The following is a 22,549-nucleotide window of genomic DNA, read 5'->3' on the forward strand; positions in this document are numbered from 1 at the left end:
AGCACTGTGTGCTCATTTGCATTAAGCCATAGTTTATTTTAACTATGGTTTAATGTGACATGCGAACTAGCTCTGTTTAAATAGAGAGAGGGGAAAGTGCCCTTGTAGTGACTTCATTTTCAAAAAACATGTGAATTGGCCCAGGTGTCTTGCATCACTAAGGTTTTGCTGCAATTACTAGAGCAGAGTTTTTAGAGCTCTCCGTTCAGGTGACAGACTTGGAAAAGCTCAGTTTAGGAACTGTTGTGCTTGTGGAATTACCTGCTATTTTTGGCTACACCTGCAGCTTATTTCCAGCTTTGTCTGAGGTGCAATTGCCCAATGACTCATACACACACACACACACACACACACACACACACACACACACACATATAAAGATGCCAAAAGCACCCACATTACTTAGATTTGACTCTGTTCCTTTGGTGTTTAGAAGTAGATAGGATCGTCCAATGAAAGCAGCTAGACAAGTTCTTTCTAATGATATCACGGGGCTTGTCATCATTGCCTGTAAGCTAAGGCATGGAATAACAGTTACTATGATTGCTCTCGTTTTGCAGCCTTTGCAATTGTAAGAGATTCCCCCAAAGCCTTCTGATTTATTATTGCATTCCAAGGTGTACTTATAAGATAGTCTCTAGGAACAAATTTGGGACGTGTAAATTGTTTGGGGAATGTTGTCTGTCTCTATACTAATAAGTACCTTCCTTGTCATTTTGGCTGCATTCTTATGGGAGTTACTAGGTGCCATTTGAATAATTTTCTCAAATAAAGACCCTAGATAATTACCAGGGGGAAGAGGAGGGAATCACAGAAACCTGGCCCAGCATAACAATGCAAGTCCACGAACTCAGCAAGCAGATGCAATGGAACGCAAGTGTATATGATGTGCCCATTTCAACAGTGGGTGAAGACGGAGAGGCACAATGATGCTGCCCCCCCCCCAGATTAATCAAACAGCGAAGTGGGATTGTTTCTGATGGGATATCTAAAAAAGCTACACCTGTACTCTCTGGTCCAATAAAATCGCATTGACATGTTGCCTGCTCATGAAGTATGCATAATTTCTTACTTAAAAATATACATCTCTTTCCCTTACAGATCATAATAGGAGAGTTTTATCGGATCCATTGTTTAAAAGAAACATCCCGATCCTTCATCCAGAATCCGTATGTGGCAGCTCTCTACAAGCAAGTGGGTTGCTTTGCCTTTGGATGTGCCATCAGCCAGTCTTTCACAGACATCGCCAAAGTGTCTGTTGGACGTTTGAGGCCCAATTTTATTGCGGTTTGCCGGCCGAATTTTACACTCATCAACTGCTCTCAGGGTTATATCCAAGAGTACCAGTGCTTTAATGATGATGAAAGCAAAGTTCAGGAAGCCAGGTGAGAACTTTCTTTCTTTCTTTCCAAAGGAAATGGTGTGTTGTGACTTGAATAAAAATGATACTCTTGTTTGCCTACACATGAACACATTGAAAAAAGGGCAGAGGAACCTGAATGAATGAGCAAGCGGGTTGACTTTCTCAGCAGTAAATTTAAAGACATCAAAGCTCTCCTTTAGCCTCGATACCTCCATGCGAGTTTGCAAGTCATTTGTCCGATTTTTATTCCCTTGCACTGGGTGTAATAATATCACTGTAAGTCCTGTTTCAATGAGAGAATTGCAAGTATTTTTCCTTAAACAAACAATGCATAATTGTCCAAGGTAAGAACTTAAGAATGGAAAGGTGAGAAAGATTATAAAAACCTGCTGGGTGGTGGTGGTGGTGGGGACAACTAAAAGAATTTGATACACTTAACATAATAAAAAAATCACTGCTCCTTACAAAAGAAGCATTTTTTTTGAGAAAGGTGTAACTTAACTCAGATAAGCTATGTAGCCTTGTAGCAAATAGATTTGGCTACACAGACTTGCAAAAATCTGAGTCCACTTATAAAGATAAGCACCTATTGTTTTGTCACTAATAACAAAACAAAAAAGCAAAGGAATTTCAGAAAGCTTTTCATATCAAGAAAGGCAGATTAAATTATAACTTTTTTAAAAAATGCTGTTCTAAACTGCCTCAAGAAGATATACAAGACCAACTGATTATGCACTAGGAGATGGTAAAACCTGCTACGTAAGTGCTCTGGGCCGTATGGCTGCATGCCATAATTTTATTTAAGATTGCCATCTCTATGAGTGTGTATGAGTAGGGAAGAGGAGACATCTCAGAGACATAAAAATAAGTAAATATAGACAGGCCGTGTGGACTGTTTAATTTCATATCCTTAAGTAATTTTAAGCTGCTGTTCCTGTTTTGGTATTTTAGGGGTTGAGAGTTATACTTGATTTTATTGATGACTGTGCAAAGGTGTTATTCAGAAAACCAAAGCATTTTGCCATTTGCTCCAATTACAAAAACAGGTGTGCTACTTTGCTTCTTTTGTTTTGCAGGAAATCATTCTTTTCTGGACATGCTTCCTTCTCCCTCTATACCATGCTTTATTTGGTGGTAAGTAGGAGGTCATATATCTTTAAGAAATCATGTTTTATCAATGCATGTTAGGGCAGTGTGAGAAATGAGTAAATGCTTATGCTGGGCCAAAGTTGTTTTTTGACATTACATTGGGTGGTAGTGTTCAGGTGACAGCCCCCCCCCCACCTGCGGACCAAAGAAATCAAATTTGAATCGTTTAATTAAAAATAATGATTTTTTTGAGGGTGCAATTCTAAGAGCTTTTTTGTACATCTGGCCATTTGGCTTACCTTAATGAAAGGTGACTGGGAGGTTTTAAATTTTTCTTTTTCTTTTCTTTTTTCTCTTTAAACCCCTTTCCCCAAAATGTGAAAATCGCTGGGCCGAATGCTACTGCCCAACATTACCATAAGCCATGGTTTATGAACAGCGCTGTCTTAAGCATATGCGGCCCTGGGATGCAAAGATCCACCTGGCGCGCCCTCCCCCTCAGGTTGCCCAGTCCCAGGTGCGCAAGAGGGCAGAGCTGACCGGCTGCCTCAGCATTTGGCTGGCTCGATCATCCCCTAATTCACGGCGCAGAGCCTCCCGTAGCGGAAGAGCCTGCTGTGGCGCTCCGACTGACGGGCGGGCTCTTCCCCGGACTCAACTCTCAGGCCCCGGACTCTCGGCCTGGTGCCCCTGACAGCCCGGTGCCTGGGTGCCCCGCACCCCTAGCACCTATGGGTAAGACGGCCCTGTTTACAAGGGTAGCAATGCGTATTGAATGTGCACCAGAGAGTAACATCAGACATCAGCCTGATTTGTTCCTCATCTTCGAGTTGGGAATTATGACCTATGAAATGGGATTATGACCTATAAAACAGGTGTGCTGCGGATGCTGTGGTTTCAAGAAGTTGGTGTGAACAGCCATAGCTGAGAGGTAGGCAGAGCATCTGCCTTGCAAGCAGAGGGGACCAGATTGAATCCCCCAGCCTCTCTAGGTATAGTTGGAAAAGGCTCCTAGGCAGTGTAAGCAATAATGAGCTACGTAGACCAGCAGCTTCTTGTTCCTTTGCAATGTTTATCCTGCCAAAAAAAGAACCACATCTGCATTACTTGTTTCGATCTCAGTTTCACTGGAAAAAGCAAGCGCAAGCAAAGCTCAAGGAATGTAAGCCTGCGTGTATTTCATTTGGCCAAGCAACATAATTGAGATAATGTTAGGCTGCTTTATTTGTCATTTACCTACATTGATTGAAAATCATAATTATCTGCTTCATTAGTGTGTTTTTTTAAAATAAAAATAAAAAATTATCTGCTTTCTGAGCAGCACTTCAGGAAGCAGGGCAGGTGGACTTACTAGCCCACATAGTTTCATCCAAAACTATGGGGCTGGTCTTGTTTTTCTTTGTCAATGAAAAATGGCTCTGCCCTTCCTTTCCTCAGCTTGTTATGCCAGAGTATTTCCTGACTGTAGCTGCTGGAAGCATGCTTGATAGAGCTTGTGAAAAGAGCACGGCACAGGTCAATTATGGGTGGAACTACCCTAAGCTCTCTGGAAGGAAAAGGGAGAGAGATTTAGGGAGTGATTTGTGGTAAATGTAATTAGGGGAAAGCTTTTTCTTCTTCTGAGACTATTTCAAAAGATCTGTGGGCCCTGAATCTCCTGTAACTTTAGATATGAAATTGGGGGGCAGGTGGGGGAGGAGAACCCAGGCCTGAACTTATAAAAACATTAAACATAAGTAGATATATGTGTAGGCTTTCTGCAACACAATTGCTTCTCTTTGCTGCCCCAAAACATAAATTTACACACAGTTCCCTGCTGTTTCCCCTCCCCTTTCCCGTTTACTCTTTATGATGGGAGCAGCCTCCACAATTTAATTACCATGCCTTTCAGACTGTTTGGGAGTCTGCATGAATTTATTTCCCCATATTTTTCTCTCACTTTTCTTTAAATGTTTCAAAGTTATTCCGTAAACATTTACACTATTTCCTCTCAGTGATGGTAAAATAACATTGCCAGTGAACTGGAGGTGGGTGGATTTGCAACATGAAAAAGGCTAAAGCTCATTTTTGCCCCCCCCCTCCTCCTTAAAAAAAATAAGAATGATCATAGCAGTAGAGTGTGTGTGTGTCCTTTGGTTATAGCAATGGAGCTGGTCTCGAGGACTTCAGAATAAATGGTTTGTTTTACCTATCACCACTTCCATTTTCCATGAAATGGTTCCACCTTTTCCCACCCTGTATGTCTACACCCCGCTAAACTCTCCAGGACCTCTTTAGAGACCATTTATGTTCACTGATTTTAAAATTAGAGGAACAGTATGAAAACCACATGTACTGTTTGGACTGAGGTGAAAACAAAATAGTGATTATATGGCACTATATAGTATAGTAAAAAGGTAAAGGGGCCCCTGACCATCAGGTCCAGTCGTGTCTGACTCTGGGGTTGCGGCACTCATCTCACTCTATAGGCCGAGGGAGGCGGTGTTTGTCCCCAGACAGCTTCCTGGTCATGTGGCCAGCATGACAAAGCTGCTTCTGGCGAACCAGAGCAGCGCACGGAAACGCCATTTACCTTCCCGCCGTTTACTTTCCCATCCTACTGTTTACCTTCCCGTCCCTATTTATCTACTTGCACTTTGATGTGCTTTCGAACTGCTAGGTGGGCAGGAGCTGGGACCGAGCAACGGGAGCTCACCCCATTGCAGGGATTCGTACCGCTGACCTTCTGATCAGCAAGCCCTAGACTCTGTGGTTTAACCCACAGCCACACCTGGGTCCCTATATAGTATAGTAACCAAAGCAATTCATGGAGAATTCACAAAATGGTAGACTTCTATTAATGTATTGGACTGAGCTGAATGTTCTGTAGCAGGGGAGCCTATCCTGTGGCTCTGCAAGTCTTGTTGGACTGCAACATCCAGCAATCCCAAACAACATGGCCGGTAGTCTGAGCTAAGGGCAGTTGCAAGTCAACTGTAATCTAACCTAGAAGGTGTTCTGGTAAGCTCTGGGTTAGATTACCGCAATGCCTTATACGTGGGGCTGCCTTTGAAGACAGTTCAGAACTGCAGCCAGTGCAGAATCCACCAGCCAACTTGTTGACGGGGAGCAGGATGTTTGATCATATAACACCAATCCTGATCCGCCTTCATTCACTGCCAATTAGTTTCTGGACTCAATTCAGAGTGCCGGTTTCGAGCTATAAAGCCTTATGCAGCTCACGACCCGAATACCTTATGAACCACGTCTCCCCACATGAACCTATCTGGACCCCGCCATCATATTGAGTCCCTTCTTTGAGTCCCTACTCCAAGGGAGCTGCAAAGAGTGGCTAGACAAGAACATGTCTTTTCTCTGGTCGCTCCCCAATTGTGGAATGCTCTCCTCAGAAATATTACACTTGGTGCTGTCATTATAAGCATTTAGCCCCTGAGGGTGTTGAGGTGAGGGGACATAGCATCTTTTGTGCTATGCTCCTTTGCTTATATTCACAGTGCTACTCAATTGCTTATTTGGCACCATTCCCCCCCCCCCCGATGTATTCAATGAGAATTAGCTTGTTGGTGATGTCATTCAGGACAAACAAAATCTAACACAGTTTTTTTTTTAATGTCCTCACTCTGAATTTGCTTCATTTTACATTGGTAATATCATCATATAGCCAATTCTCACTGGCTAAATGACAGCTTCACTGCTCTAGTAGAGGATGGCTGATATGAGAGTAAGTTGCCATTGGGATTGTGAAGAGTTCTCCCCCCCTTTTTTCTGAGTGTATTTTGACCTGAGGAAATAGGATGGGCATATCTGCCCAAAAATGTACTTGGAAGAGGCTCTTTTTATTTTTGGCTGTACTGGGAAGGGGCACTTGTCAAGGGAGAGCATCGCAGTCCTGAGTACATTTGGGATTGGTATCTGCAATCATTTAAACACCTTTCACTCTCTTTCTACCAAATAATGGTCAAACAAAAGGAGGGGCGCAGGCAATAGGGGGAAAGTTGTTCGTGAAATGTGCCCAGCTAGTTTGGCTCAGAAATGTTCCAATTTGATCCTTGGAAATGGTTTCTGCAGAAAGTAGGTGACTAGAATGTGGCAGGGAGCTCCCCAAACATTCAGAGAAGTCACCTTTGACTTAAATGAGTCACTATAAGTTTTGGATTCATTAAAGAAAATGGCATGTGCAGACAAGCATGTAATTTCTGCAAAACTGGAGGCTGTCTGTGTGAGTTTCAACTTACTGAAAATGGGACTCTTTCTCTGCCCCTACCGCTGTACGCTACTGCCCCCACCCAGGCAATTGCTGATTCTGAACCTGCAGAGAAGCAATTTTACAGGCTTTGTGGGCCTGGCACACCATATCATAAAAACCTGCTCTGCTGCTTTCGTACAAAAAAACACAATAAAAAACCACCTTGAAGTGCTGACTAATGTCAAACTCTCCCACAAGGTGCTAATTTTCCTCTACTCTCATTTGACTTCAGGTAGAAGAAGCTGTCACGGTTGATCCAGTTTTGCCTGTAGGGTTCTCCCTCTTGCACTCCAGTCCTGTAGGGAGTGGATCTTCATTAAATTTGCCAGGGTTGCATTTTTTTTGGATTCTAAAAGTTCAGCATTGTGCTCTTCATACTGCTTGATACATTTGGGGGTTGGTTGGTTTGTTTGTTGAATGACTCTATTATAGACTCCTGTTTTGTTCCAGTTAAAATTGTAACATTTGAAGCATATGCATTGCGCATCTACTTTAAGTCTCGTATATTATTTGGAGAGCCGTGGGTTGGTCTCTGTTCCTTAATGCATGGTTAGTTCACAGGAGGTAAGAAAAGTTGTGTGTTATGGTTTTAGTTGATTTACAACAGGAATCTGCATTGTGTACTAGGGGTGTGCATTGGATTCAGATGAATCCTGAATTCCAAACTTAAAGTGGGCTGCTTTGAAAGTCAACCATCCACCAGCTGCAGCCTTGCCAGGTCCATTGCCAAACATCAACCTGCTTCAGGGCTTTAATATCAATTGCCTTCAAGTAGCCATCCCACCAAAGTTCCCCAAACCAAAGTGGGGACCTCCAAGGATTTTTGGAATGTTTTGGAAACCTGGGCATTAAAAATGCAATATTTCCCCCCCCCCAAGTGTCTCATATTTGGAAAATGATAGATTGAGAGGTGAGAGGGGGATCTCTTTTATGACTATCACTAAAGAGCTTCTGATCAGAAGGAACGTTTTATCTCCAATCACCATGCTTTGAGAGAGGAGAACTGAAGTAATTTTTCACTTTGCTGTAGTCCAAAGCTTTCATAGAGCTGCCCTTAAGGGAGATGGCAAACTCCAGGATCGCAGTTTAGTAATGTTTTTATTAAGAAAATGGGGGTGGAAAGATTCAGAGAAAGAAAAACAGTAAGATATTAATGAAGTAAAGCACAAGACAAGATTTCTGGCTGACCTAAACTGTATTGCTATGAAGCTAGGACACTTTATATGAAAACCACATGGGTCTTCAGGTGAAGATAATTGGGAACAGCAACATAGAAAGTGTCTCCCCCCCCCCCATCTGTATGCTGCGTTCCCAGGTGGGCAGATAGGTGGGTTGCAGCAATCAGGTTTTTTTTAAGGAGAGTTTGTGGAGAATCATATGTAATCTGAAGAGCCTAAGAGACTGCTTACGGCTTGACAAGGAAGAGAGCAGAGATGACAAAATGAACTGTCACTTTCTTTCTGGCATCCTGTGAATTCAGAGCATAGGTGCCTTGCTTACTTCACTGTAATGATGACAGAGTCTTTGAATTAGGGAATTCTGAGAAAGGAAAACCCACAATGGCGTAGTGAAGCTTCTTCACAGCAGTGTTCAGACGTGCTGGGCCAAAGCTCATTGTTGACTTAATGATATTCCATTAAGCAATTGCATTAGTTTCCTGCTGCTGCTCTCTCTGCCCAGTCCAGACACTACTAAGGCCAGTCCCCCAATACCCACACATTTACTTTCTCCTCTTTATGTGGAAGAACATCAGCCACCATCTAGGTCAGCCTTCCTCAACCTCGACCCTCCAGATGTTTTGAGACTACAGTTTCCATCATCCCTGACCTCTGGTCCTGCTAGCTAGGGATCATGGGAGTTGTAGGCCAAAAACATCTGGAGCACTGAGGTTGAGGAAGCCTGATCTAGGTAGTATTTAGCTTTCTAAATAAATGTGTCCCGACTCCAGGGGTTGTTAGAATAAGCCAGGTAATGTTGCCCACAGGGTGTTGCATTGTGCCAGCCAAATTTGAAAACAGCTGCTGGATTAATGTCTTATATAACTTCACTGACATTTATGTCGTTGGGCCATGCGGGGTTAGGAAATAAACTCCTGAGGTGGCCACCTTAAATGCTACTTGTTTTAGTTCCCGGGGTTGTGCTTTACTTACTCTAACAGCCAGATGAACAGCCAGATGGTCTGCAAGAGCACCAAATAGCAAACTTCTGACTCTATTTCAGTGGGATCATGGCCAATCTGTTAGTCATTAGATAAATATCAGTGACTGATTTCAAAGCCCCAGACTCAACAAAAGGGAAACATTTTCCCCCTTTACTCTCTTTTGTGTGTCTCTAACCCATCTGCTCAAATGAGGCCAGAAGCAGGTACTCCTTCATTTGAAAATTTCCTACTGTACTTCAGAAACTGTTAATCATTTATGTAAGCATTTCTCAATCAGCAATGTACTCTACAGTGTGTTCTTACTCATCCCCACAGCAATTTTTGATGTAGGTTAGGCAACCCTGACAGCTTTAGAGCTAACACTTTAGAGTCTGAAGAAGGGTCACGGTTACAGTTGTGTCAAACAGAGCTTACCTGTCAAGGGCTTATGAGGGGAGTGTGTGTGGTTGACCACATCTTCTCCCACCCCAAACAGATTGTCCAGTAGCCTCTCCAACTTCCCAAAGTGTTGTCAAACTACGCAAAATCACCCCGGAGCAGAACTATGAAGTAACAAAGATGCCTTCACACAGCTGGTACTGGTAGCATGAGTTTACTCAGGTAAACTTCATGACACGCAGAGCTTTTTTTCCCCAGCTGGAACTTGCCGGAACTCAGTTCCGGCACCTCTCGGGTGGGTGCCATTGCCATTATAAGAGAACAAGGGAGTCGTTCATGGTGACTTCCAGCACCTCTTTCTAGAAAAACAGCACTGATGAGACATGAATTCATTCACACATGATATTATAAATGTTGAAAATGGTGGATTTAACTGTTTTGAGCCACTGTCTGAAAATGGAATGAAATTTCTTACAACAAACATATGTTGTATGTGATATTATTATTATTATTATTATTATTATTATTATTTGTTCAAACCTTCTGAAAAGTAAAAAATGTAAGCGACTATTAATCTTTTTCTCCTCCTCACTTGTTGAGGGAACACAAGCCCCTCATTTTTATTTGCTTGGGATCCCTGACTAACCACAGACATTCCCACTAACATCACTGGAAGTCCCCTGGCCGCAGAACTGCTGCACATTGCCCTGAGTGCGGTCTACTCTGTGGTGATGTTGCCGCTGCCAGATTTCTTATATGTGAGAAGTTTTCCAGCAACCCCGGCTACATATGGCCACGAGGTCATTTGCCTTCTTCCCTCCCTCTTTGGTTTTGTCACACTTATCTCCTCAGCGCTATTGGCCGCTACTTTTCCTACTGCAGCTTATTGGTCTGCAAGTGGCAGTTGTTCATTTCATGTTACTAGATAAACACCACACTGGCGCCTCCGTAAACCTCCCATGACTGAGTTAGCAGCATATAGAGACTTTAGTAAAAACCACTTGTAATTCTCTTTCTGTCCGCTGTAAAAACAACTTCAGTTCAGTTGGGTTGTTGGTTTTTGTTTTTTGCTTTTTTACATTAAGTGTTTGTTTTCTTTAGCTTGGTTTCACTTTATAATGAAAACCTTTCGGATGTAAAGAGGGCAGAAGATGACAGCACTGGGTGGGTTTTATGAAAAAGGAACACAAAACCGGGCTAGTTCACCTTCCACATGCTTCAACTAAATTTTGTTCAGCAAATATGGTGATTTAAAGTTTCGTCAAAAGGGAAATAATTGACATTATGTTGAAGGATAATTCTACACTGTTTAATGACTGAATGGGCTCTTAGACATTCAGGCTTAGATAAAACATATCTATGATTCCAATAGCTACAGCCTCTTTCAGAACTGAAATGCCATGTTGGAAACAGCTGTATCTATTGAAGCTCTGCCTTGCTTGCAGTTCTTGCTTTCAGGAGCTCTCTTAAGTTTAGACCCGACCTTTCTTCTCTCAGACTACTGGCACGCACTGTTTTCTTCTGAAAATATACAGAGTGGCTTGTACCAGTGCTTGTGCTAGTAATAGTCCAATGTGGGTACCCATAGAAACAAGCTACCAGGCATTCATGAAAGCATAGATGGGTAAATTTTAATTTTTAAGAATTACATCCACAAATGCAGAAACAAAGGTTGGTGTTATCACAGTTGAGTTAATTCAGAGTCCATAATGTGGGGGTAGTTGTCTTCCTCCCTTAACTTCTATTCCGCAGTGTCTTGTCTAGTGACAGTTGAACACTATGCCAATGGCAGGTTCAACAAAGCAACTATATAAAAATGTCCCAGTTTGGACTGAGAAACCATGGTTTATTGGCTTAAGAATGAGTCTATCCTAATTCATGTCTTGATTTGTAAGCAGTGATCAGACTACAGTGCCTCGCTTTTCCTCCAACTGTAAACTTTTACTGCATCAATTATACAAACAGACATTGCTGTGACCTTGTCACGTTCATTTCCCTGCCTTGTGTTATGGGAAGGCAGCCATAGTGGGAGGACTTGGCCGTGTTCAGACTCCCCTCACCCTCACCCTGCATTTCCGATTGGGTTAGCCTCCAGCTCCTTTGATTTGTGGGCAGACGGTTCTGCCTTTCCTGCTGCCTCTTCCTCTCTCTCTCTCTGGCTTCCCAAGTTTCCCACAGGAACTCGAGGAATAGGTTGTGCCCACAACTTTCAAGAGGAAACCAGACCAGGATAAGTGGGGAGGGGTGAGGCAGGAGACAATACCCGTTTGACATCATTTCATCTACTTTATTTCAGGTCAAGTCCTTGGTTGGCTGTTGATTTGTTTGTTCATTTTCCCTTGCTGAAGCAAAAGTATCATTTCGAACTCTGAATTTTAGGTCCAAGGCATTTTAAAGTTCAAGTCACAAAGTGGTCACAAACACTGCTAGGATTCAAAAGCAAATTAGGGAAAAGACCATAAGATGGTCTGAATCTTAATGCTATGAACCATGCTGCAGCTGCACTTGCAATAATATTCAGCAGTGTTCCAGTTACCTCATCATAAAAAGGGGGTTGCAAGATCTGGGAAATGTTCAGAAGTGGGGAAGCCAAAATTATAAAGTGGGGGGGGGGAGACTTTTCTTCTGGGAAAATCTGGAGGTGGGAAAAATGATCAAGGAAAGACATCATAAGAAAGGTTTATACAATTATAAATAGTGTGTTAAAAGTTGAAAAAGAAAGCACACCATTCTCCAGTAATTGTAATCATAGGACTGTGGGTCACTCAATAAAGTTGGATGCCATGACAGACAAAAGAAGTTACGAAGACTGAGATGAAGGTTGGAACTTGGGGCCCAAATTTGGTTGACAAGGTGGCTGTTGAAATTCATCTACCACCTTTTGCCTACTGCTGACACCTGTTTCGGAGTGTTGGTAGTGACAGCAGAGGTCCTCCCTGCTACACAACACTTCTTTTTTTGGCTGCTATTTTGCTCTGCCCTGAAGATAGGTTTGTTTTCTGTTTGCCGTATTGTAAACCTGGCACCAATTCTATTCCACTGCAGTCTGCTGCGAGGACAGCATCCTAATGTCTTTCTCCTTCCTTTTTTCCCCCTTTGTAGCTGTACCTGCAAGCCAGGTTCACTTGGAGAGGAGCCCGCCTGCTGCGTCCCCTGTTGCAGTTCACACTGATTATGATGGCCTTTTACACAGGGCTTTCTCGTGTTTCTGACCACAAACATCATCCAACAGACGTCTTGGCTGGTTTCGCACAAGGGGCCCTGGTGGCTTACTGCATAGTAAGTGACATGCCATACCATAGAATTGTTTCACTAAACAACCACATGTATCTTATCCTAAGGCAGTGATGCACTATTTGAGTGTTAAAGCCCATCCTAAGAGCAGAGAAAAGCTTTACCCTGGCAGCAGAAAGGTAGTATCAGTGCTAGGTGGACCTCACTGGGGAGAGTGTTGCTGGCACTAAAACCAAGGAAGGATAGACTTAAAGAAGGGAGAAAGGGATGGAGACTTAAATAAGGAAAATAAATGTGGAATGCAGTGTTAGAAACCTAAAATATAAATGCACAGCAAACAGTATCTTTCACATGTAACATGTGGAGTTCATGTGAAACAATTTCCCTCTAAGTATTAGATTGGTGATGTTTAGTGCACGAAAAGAGTTCTCCTTTAATGCATACTAGACTGGACACATTAGCAGGGTGGTTCACACAGGTGAATGTATAAACCATTACAGCAGCCCCCACCCATCCCGAGTTTCGAAACATCTGAAAAGGCAGCTGAATAGATACGTATTTTCTTTCTTCTCCACTGATTCCAAACCACTGTTTGCATTCTGTGAACAATGTAGTCTCTCAGTACCCAAGTACAGATTGAAAAGCTAAGCAGAAATGTTTTTAGCTCTAGAAAACATGCCCAGATTAACGTCTCTTTTTGAGACATTGCAACTTTCAGGAGAACGGTACCAGAGCTTCACAGCATAGGGATAAAGGGTCACAACTCCACAATCAGCACCATGCAGTGCTCTGAATCAGGGCCAGCTGCATTTTGTGAAGTAAATAAACCTGGAGATTTCCAAGCACTGAGTTCCCACATAAGATGCAGTTTGACTATGCAATAACATGAATTGGGAGCACATATATGGGAGGGCAGGTGCTTACTTCTAGGGACCCAGGTGGCGCTGTGGTTAAACCACTGAGCCTAAGGCTTGCTGATCAGAAGGTCAGCGGTTCGAATCCCTGCGACGGGGTGAGCTCCCGTTGCTTGGTCCCAGCTCCTGCCAACCTAGCAGTTCGAAAGCACGTCAAAATGCAAGTAGATAAATAGGAACCGCTACAGCGGGAAGGTAAACGGCGTTTCCATGTGCTGCTCTGGTTTGCCAGAAGCGGCTTTGTCATGCTGGCCACATGACCTGGAAGCTATACGCCGGCTCCCTCGGCCAATAATGCGAGATGAGCGCGCAACCCCAGAGTCGGTCACGACTGGACCTAATGGTCAGGGGTCCCTTTACCCTTTATATGGGAGGGCAGGTGCTTACTTCTTCCCAAAACCACCAGTTCTCCCCTACAAATGCCCTGCCCTCCTCTCTTCCAATTTCACAACCTAGCTGGAAAGAAAAATAATAATAAAACTGCCAGAGAATTGGGGGGGGGGGGAGAGAGAGAATGCATAAGCGGCCTTCATGCCCCCAGGCCATCAATTTGTTTTCCAGCAAGCGCTCCATCCCCAGTCCTGCATCTCCCACATACACATTGAACCTCAATTGCAATTTCAGTGGGTGAACATCTCCTGCTTACATTTTACTTAGTAGCAGAAGTGATAGTCGCCACTAAGTTGAAGAGACAGAGCAACGACATTCTTCAAAGCTTCCATGGCATTTTTGTTCTTATTTATTTCTGTCGGCGGTTAAACAAACAAAAGATCACCCTGGAAGGAGGTATTGGATATATTCAGAAAATACTTTGGGCAACTTTTTCGCACAAGGAAACAGTTTCTTTTCAGCTCAGGCTTCAATTTGGGTCATGTGGCTTTGCTCTAGACATTATCGCCCGGTGTTAGAGGTAGCTATATGGAAGGCTTTGACTAAGCTCTCCTGTTAGTTGCTCTAAAAACTTTGCTAAAGGGTGGAAGAGGAAAGAGAAGAAGAAGAAGAAGAAGAAGAAGAAGAAGAAGAAGAAGAAGAAGAAGAAGAAGAAGAAGAAGAAGAAGAAGAAGAAGAAGAAGAAGAAGAAGAAGAAGAAGAATGCAATGCAATGCAATGCTGGGGTGCAGTAGGATGCAGATGAATTCAATGCATCGCCGCAAAAACGGTTCTGACAGACAATAAGGGTCTCGATGCGTGAACAGGACACTTTTCACCATTTCCTGTCCAATGACAAGTTACAAATCTCGCCCTGTTTTCCTGACCTGTAAACAGATGGCATGTTTTACTAGGCCAGAGGAGGGGTGAGAGTTCGGCTGCTATAGGCTGACTTTCCTGTGACGAGATAAAGGCCACGGAGGAAGCAGCTGCCTGAGAAACACCACACACATGTACGCCCCTTCCTTTTTATCCCTCTCCCTCCGGTGGCTGCTGCCCTTTTGTATGCTTCAGTCCATCAGGATGTGCAGAGGGTATTGGTCACTTTTAGTCCGGCCCTTGTCCAGCCATGGGGGTGGGGAACAGACATGGCAATAGAAAAGGAAACTAAGAGAGGGGTGGCTACTGCTTCCCTACGTCTTCCCATAATTTCCTGCTCCTAAGGGATGCCCTAAATGTTCATAAGCAACCTGAGTGTTGCTTATGAGTCTTAGATTTAGAAAGGCCCTAGCGTCACCTTTTTCACTGTACTTTATATCCTTTTATGAATTTATTTAAAATTTATGTCCCGTCCTTTGACCCGGACACGTTCTTGCGGTTAAGTTCTTCTGATTATTGGCAATAGGTGCCGGTAGCTGAGGCTAGCCTCTAAGGGGTTTGCAGTATTTGCTTCATCCAAGACCATACAAGATCTTGTTTTGTTTGGAGTTTAGATGCAATCAGAATGGCTGAAATCAAAATGTCTTTTATGAACCACTTTTGTGGTGGCTATAATTGTGTTATGGCAAATTGTGGGAAGATGCAAATCTTAGGGGCCATTTCCTTCTCCTATTCACCTAATCTCATGTTAAGTTGTTTGCTAAAATGTTCTGGATCCAAGTAAAGTCTCTTCTAAGATAATGAATTTAAGAAGGGCATCGATCAGCTGAAATGCTAAGCTACCAGCTTACAACATCATATAGCACATTCCCTGTTGTCTGCTGTTGAGTTTTCTTTATGGGCGGAGAGCACCTTCCACAGGAAGTGGCATAAATCCAAGCAAAAACACTCTGTGCATTTACCTCTTTTTTTGTGTTAAGCAGCTGAAGCATTAGGAAGGTTTAACACACTGTTCTAACCTTAGGAGATCATGTTTCATGATTTTTCAAAGTGTTTTTATAACCTCAAACCTTGCTAAAAGTGAAATACAGTTTAAATGGGAATTAAGGCTACTACCCAAATATCTGATTTAAAGCCACACACGCCATGAACTACGGAGCAAAGGCTAAGAAAGCCAAGATGACGCTCCATCCATAATTTATCCAGTTAGAAAATACAGGCCAGATTGAACCTAATCCCCCATCTGCCACTTCCACCGTGCAACCGCTACTCACTCCTGCCACAAATTGATTTGTCATGGAGCTCTCGGTATAGAATGTGGATATCATCGTGATTGAATCCAGTCTTAGGAAGTGGGTACATGAGAGGCATGGCATCAAAATTGCCTTCCAAACCTTGCTTCTGCCATACTATAGATGAATGGGTACAGACATTTAGCAGTTGTGCTAAAATTAAATGAAGATTTAAATATTTCCAAAATCTAGAAGCCCCACAGAGAACACCAAGTATGCCTATTCCCCCCCCAAAAATACAATTCTCCATCACAAGTAGTGATAGAATATGAGCATGAACCACAAGTACTGCACACCGTCCAACAAAAGCAAGTAGTTGGAAGTGGTTTTGACTAATTTAAATCTCATTGATTTCAGTAGGACAGTCAGACGTAACATTTGCTGCCAGGAGTTCACAGCTCCTTTTCCTCTCGTTATGAAGGGCTAGTGTTATAATGGGTAAGAAATGCACCTTTTTCTCCAGAACCAAAAGAAAGTCTAGAATGCCTATCCATCTCTAATATAGCTTCATTTGAAACAGGAGACTTAATATGCTGACAATTAGGAAAAGGAACTGTAGTTTTGGTTCAGGAACCCTAGTGTTGCCTTCAAAGAGAACATGAAATTTAAATAAGCTAGGGAAAGAGGTTGGTACACTATTTATTTTTCTTTGGTTGCAGCCAACCATCTATTTTTTTCCCCCTGAGTGGAGTTCTGTTTCCTCAAAGAAATAACTGTTTGCTTCAATGCTAATATTTAGATGTCAAACTAACCGATCTGGGAACATAGCAAGACAATTGGAAGCCTGAATGCAAACATTTGCATCCAGTAAAACAAGCAGTCTCTTTAAACAATCAAATACTTTGTGATTTCTCACTCTGAGAAGCCTAGCAGCCTAACTAATGGAAGTCTCGGGAAGTTGAATTGGGAGCACAACTTCTCTAACCCTGCTAGAGCTTCAAAGCAGTATAAAAGCAGTGCTTTTGGTCATAACATATAAACAATAATGCTCTTGCTGGACACATTCGCCAGTAGAATAAGAGCCTCTCACACATTGGTTACTTCAACTGCAGAGCAGAGTGATGGATTTTCGCGGAATTACATTTGTCAATAGATGGGCATATTTCATGGATCAGCTGTTTTATTTAACTCATTATCCTTTCTGTACCTTGTTTTTGCAAGTTCCCACAAACTAGTACAATTTGAAGAAAACACTCCCTGAGATAGAAGTTCCTGTGTTGTCAAACCTCAACAAATAGTTAGTATTTTACCTCCTCATTTGGACAAAGTTCTTGTTCCAAGGAAGATAGTATAATGGTATTAACATGTAACTGCAGATCTAATAACCATTTGATTGATTTGGGTTGCCTATGGGAGTTGAACAGGCAGGGTCATTGAGGCACTGCTGCAGCGACAGCACCATTGTATGCAGGTTTATTAAGAAGCAAGTGCCACTGAGGGCCACTGAGCTTAGTTCCAACCCTGTGGCTCTGTTTGCAACCTGAAACAACTTGGACCTGCCAAACACTTTGATTTTCCTAGAACCCTTAATGACAGGAGTCTCATAAATTGCAGGAGAGATGACATTACATGAAACTATATGTGAAACCACTATATAAAGTCAATTTTTTTTAAAAAAAAATTAGTCTACTATTTAACCCTGGTGTCTACTATTTAACCCTGGTGTCTACTAGTCTACTATTTAACCAAGACCAAAAAGGCTATTTTCAGATATCCTAAACATGTTATCACAGATATTTCTGTATTAAAATTAAGAGGGGAAATCACAAAATAGTAGTTATTGACTGACAGCCCAGAAAATTGTTTTCTTTTGGGGCGGATGGCAGAATTTGGGGGTTCCTTAGCTACTCATATCAAAAGAAAGTACCAATTTAACAGTCTTATCTAGTACATGGATAGTCAATGTGGTACCTCCAAGATGAACTGCAACTCTCATCATCGCTACCCATTGACCAAACTGGCTGGGCTGATGGGAGTTGCTGGGCAACATCTAGAGGGCATCACATTGGCAACCACAAAGGACCATGTGAATACTGCTAGATGGAAATGGAGGAGGTACAGGAGTCCTGCTATGAAGCATGGGATCTTTCCCCCTTTTTTGGTGAGCCACCACCCTCATTTACTGCTGTGGGGAACTTTGTCCTCAAAACTCCAGTTGGAGACAGAAGAGGAGTTGAGATTCCTGGTGGGCAAAAGGGAGAGGTAGTTGTTAGTTGGTAATGAATTGCCTTGGGCTTTCCATTGACTCCAGTCAACATATACAGTATTTAGACGGCAATCCGAATCTCCAGTCTGCCTACCAAATGACACTGGCATCATTCGTCCAGTATGTTCCACACACTCAAAGTATTACCAATGGATTTACACTGGCAGTAGCCTGCAGAAAACAGGATATTTTGGGGGTGGGGATGAGCGAGCCCACGACTCACTGTATCCTGACCCAGCCCATTGCTGTCACTTCTTGACACTGGGCCCAGTCACCACAATCAGGGCAGTCTTGAGCAGGTCGCGCGCCCTGGTGCTGAGGGGCGGAGATCGCTCCGGCGCCCCGCCCTCGCACGGCGCAGCATGGTTTCCGTGCGGCTTCGCCGCGCGGCGACCTGCCTACTGGCCTGGCGCCCTGGCGCACCGCGCCACCGGGGATCTACCTAGAGCTGGCCCTGACCACAATGCGCAATAAATTAGAAATTTGGTAGTAAACCAATTGTAATCCAGCCAGTGAACAAGTTTGTAGCAGCTTGTGTGTTTGCTGTTGTATACAAATATTATAAGTGTTTAATAGCTGGGATTTCTTTGTACCAAGGCTCTAGCACTGAATAGCAGAAATGAGCCTTACTCTCCTGTCGGCAGAGCCTGTGTTCTGTCTGGCCCTTTTCCTTTCTGGCTTCAGAGTTAAATTTTGCAAGGGAGAAAGTACATCAGTCATGCTGGACTTGATACGACTTTGGCTGAGGGAGGATGTCAAAGTTTCCTCCCAGGGCTTTCCTATTGTGTGGCTGCCTCTCTGAATTGTCAAGTGGGAGACTTTTCACATCCGTAAGAGCGGATACGTCATTGATTATTTCAGGGAAAGGTAGTTGGGAATATCTCTTCCTTGACACTATTTCTTTAAAATGACAGAACAGTCATCCTGACTAAGCTTTAATTTTCTAGCTGTGAGGAAAGGGCGTAGGGAAGGGGATGCGGGTGGGTGGGAAGGCAAGGAAATATCAAGCTACCCTGACTGACTAAGAATTACGGAGAATTGACTCCAAAGGGAAGTTTAATTTTAGTCCATTTAAATCACCAGAGGAAGTGAAGCTGTGTGAACTCTTGGTATGCATGTTGACAGCTTATTGATTGTGTGCCGGGTTGTTGTTGTTGTTGTTGTTTAACTGTAAATAATGTTTTTTAAGACTTCTGTATTAAGAAGATTCCCATCCCCTCAGTACATCTCCCTTCCAAACAGTGAATGTATTTGAATTAAAATAGTGAAAGAAACCAATGGGTGTTGGGTGAGATCCAGTGGAAAAGGAGAGGCAGGGAAAGGCATTTTCCATATAAGTAAAAAGTAGGTGAGAAAGTGATGCTCAATCACGCTGTCCAATTACATTTAATTGGGATTCGCTTTCCTGTTGGGGCACTCTTAAGAGAGGCATCCCAGGCGTCCCAAGTTCTAGGTATTTTCTTCCAGATTCCAGATAGATCTCTTGTCCCTTTCCCCCTTTTTGAAAGCATAATTTATTTTTTCTTTGCAATGCCAGGGCATGCTGCGAATTTGATACCAGTGAGATCCTCACCAGGGGCACTAGACATTTATGCAAAGTTGTGCTTTGGGCCTTTGTCCCTGCTAGGTAACTAGCAGTGCTTGGCTCCTGTGAAGTAACTGTTTGCTTTTTGATGGACCAGTCTAGAAGATCTTCAGTCTGGTTCTCATTGTAGCAGGATAGTGTAACTTCAGAACTGTTATGTTTATTAATGGAGGATTCAGATTTCCTCTACATAAACCGGAGCAGGTATAAAAATCTGAATATTTATATTGAATGCTTATATTCGTTTTATTTACAGGTGTTCTATGTCTCAGACCTCTTCAAGGAGAAAACAAAGATTTCTCTGCCCCCACCTCCAATCCGGAAGGAGTTACTTTCACCTGTGGATATCCTTGATCGGAACAATCATCACAACATGGTGTAGACATTTGACAAATATATATATATATTGTTTTTGTTTTGTTTTTGCAAAATGACTGCTGACAGCAACTACCTGCTGCTCTCAATCTCATCAGACAGTAGAATGTAGGGAGAGACTCTTGCCTGACCAATAAGGTCTGACTCTGTGGCCTTTTTTACACTCACAACATTTGCATAAAATGGGTGTTGTTCAAGTAAGTCAAAGGCAACAATTACGAAATAAGTCAAAACACGATGCAGGAATTCTAAATGTGCAATTGGCTGAGTGTTCATGTTGTAGTGAATGCTGAATTGTTCATAGCTTAATGAACACTAAATGATTTCTAGGAAACTGGCCATCTCTGCTTCTGCTTCTTTTATTTGCTATGACAGTTTTCAATTCCTATTAAGTGAGAGACGGGAGAGAAAAATCCTTGCCAACTAGATTATAGCACTATCTATGAAAAATAAGCACTGATTCATGATTTGTGATCACTTTCTAAGTGTAACCTCTTATTTTATTGGTTTTCTTTATCTCCATTCCAATTCGGAACTTACTTTTGGTTTCGGAGATGTATACCCAGTAAAATGTTCGAAAAGTGCCTATTTCCACTACACAAATGCTGCAAGACAGTACTTTTCTATATCCAGTTAGGTGTAGAATCCACTTTCTAAATGCAACCCAGCCTGCTTCACCAGTATCCCTGGTTGTAAAGAGTCATTCCATATTTGTTTTCACCTATCCCTCACTTTCTATATGACATTCTCCATGGTCACAATTATTATCATCACTAATACTTTGGAAAGCAGGTTGGATGTGCCAAATAAGGGACAACACAAGAAACATGGGGCCCATGCCTCTAGTATCTAATGTCAACAGTACTGTATGAATTGTCCAGCCTGCATAGTATTATGCTTGGTGGCCTAGTTTTTTTTAATTAAAAAAAATAAATCCCCTTTTACCATTGACTCAAATAACAAAAGTATTTTCTGAATGGTCACTTCATTTTGGATTCACATATGGATACCTTGTTTGTGGTCAGCCTTGTTCATCTACATTAGCACTATTGGCTCTGGGGTTGAGACTCAGAACATAACTCCTCCAGCTAATGGGCGGACTGCTGGGCGGGACCGCCTTAGCCTGATGTTCGGTCAAATCCCTTTTGTAATTCCCGTGGCTTGAAAAGGGATCATTTTCAACTATTCATTACAGACTAGGCTAAATGCTGCTCTCAGCAACACCAAGGGCACGCGAAGAAAGCAAACCAGAAGAGACCTGCTTCTAGGCTCTCAGGTGCAATTCCAAAAGACAGTTCTTAAATACCTTAAAAGGACTGAACTGCTGATTCTAACCAGGGCAGACTGACCTTTGCACATCTTTGTCATGCAAACGCCGTCCTATCATTTCAATTCTAGCAAGCTATGATTTTTTTTATGAATATAAATATATATAAATATATATATAAATATTATATAAATAATGTATAAAACATTAAAAATTAACTATGTAAAATATTATTTCTGAAACAATTTTAGATATATCCACTATGATCATAAACTGTGTTTTGACCTGTGTTATTTACATGTTGCTGCTTAAAACAAAAAAAGCATTGACTTAATTTTTTATAGTCGACTAAAATATTGTAGGTCTGTGGTAGTAATATTTTAATGAAAGTAACAACTAAAGACAATTGTATAAAAACCATATTAAATTGTCTGTATTTTTGTAATGTTTCTTTTTTTTGTAAAAAGAGGAATATGCGAGACTTTTTGTAGAGTACAAAATTAAAGTTTGTATTTGCAAAAGAAAAAAAACACAAAAAAATGCTGTATAAATGTGCTTTATAAATAAATGTTTCAGGCACAAGTTAATAATGCTGTGCACCCATATTCTCCATTTTGACTATTCCTTGGAGCCTAAATGAAATGGAAGATTATAGCAAGACTGATATTTCCTTGGAAATTTTTACACAAAAAGGGTTTAGTGTTCTGTGCATATCTACATACCAATGGCGATGAAAGGTTATGGAGAATACAGTTCAGTAGTACCTGTTGAATATTTTGCAGAGCTGTTAACGTATAGCCCAAACGATGCCCTGTTTTGAGCATTGGCCTCAACAGCATGGAGGAAGGTGAGCCAATTCTTTAGTGGTATACTAGACAGCACCATGCAAGGTTTGTGCAGGAGACTCCATAAGAGAAGAGCTCAACTTTTATACTGTCCCCATGGTTGCAGGGTGGGTTACAAAACTATCACAATTCAAATGACATTAAAATCAAAGTCACAATGACAAAATAGCAGAATAACAGGAACATGCACTCAAGGAGGCGCGTCTTGAGCAATCATTGAAAAGCATACGTCAATTGTGCTAGATGCACCTCCCCAACCACAGAGAAGGCCGCATGCACCACTGTCCTCAAACCACGGAATGAGGTGTGTGTGTCTAGCACAATAGGAGCTCCCCTAATGATCAGC

General features: G+C 42.3%; 1 protein-coding gene across 1 annotated transcript in view; it reads left to right on the plus strand.

The window, feature by feature from the left end:
* The window catches only part of PLPP3 (phospholipid phosphatase 3), a 68,646-nt gene extending 46,683 nt beyond the window's left edge, over positions 1-21,963 (plus strand). Inside the window, exons 3-6 of the mRNA XM_035121564.2 lie at positions 1,102-1,385; positions 2,440-2,497; positions 12,340-12,516; positions 19,973-21,963. Of these exons, the coding sequence (XP_034977455.1) occupies positions 1,102-1,385; positions 2,440-2,497; positions 12,340-12,516; positions 19,973-20,098 (645 nt within the window). The 3' untranslated portion in view covers positions 20,099-21,963. The remainder of the gene's footprint in view (positions 1-1,101; positions 1,386-2,439; positions 2,498-12,339; positions 12,517-19,972) is intronic.
* Positions 21,964-22,549: the final 586 nt, after the last annotated feature.

This window comes from Zootoca vivipara, chromosome 7, assembly GCF_963506605.1.
Source record: "Zootoca vivipara chromosome 7, rZooViv1.1, whole genome shotgun sequence".
Classification (NCBI taxonomy): domain Eukaryota; kingdom Metazoa; phylum Chordata; class Lepidosauria; order Squamata; family Lacertidae; genus Zootoca; species Zootoca vivipara.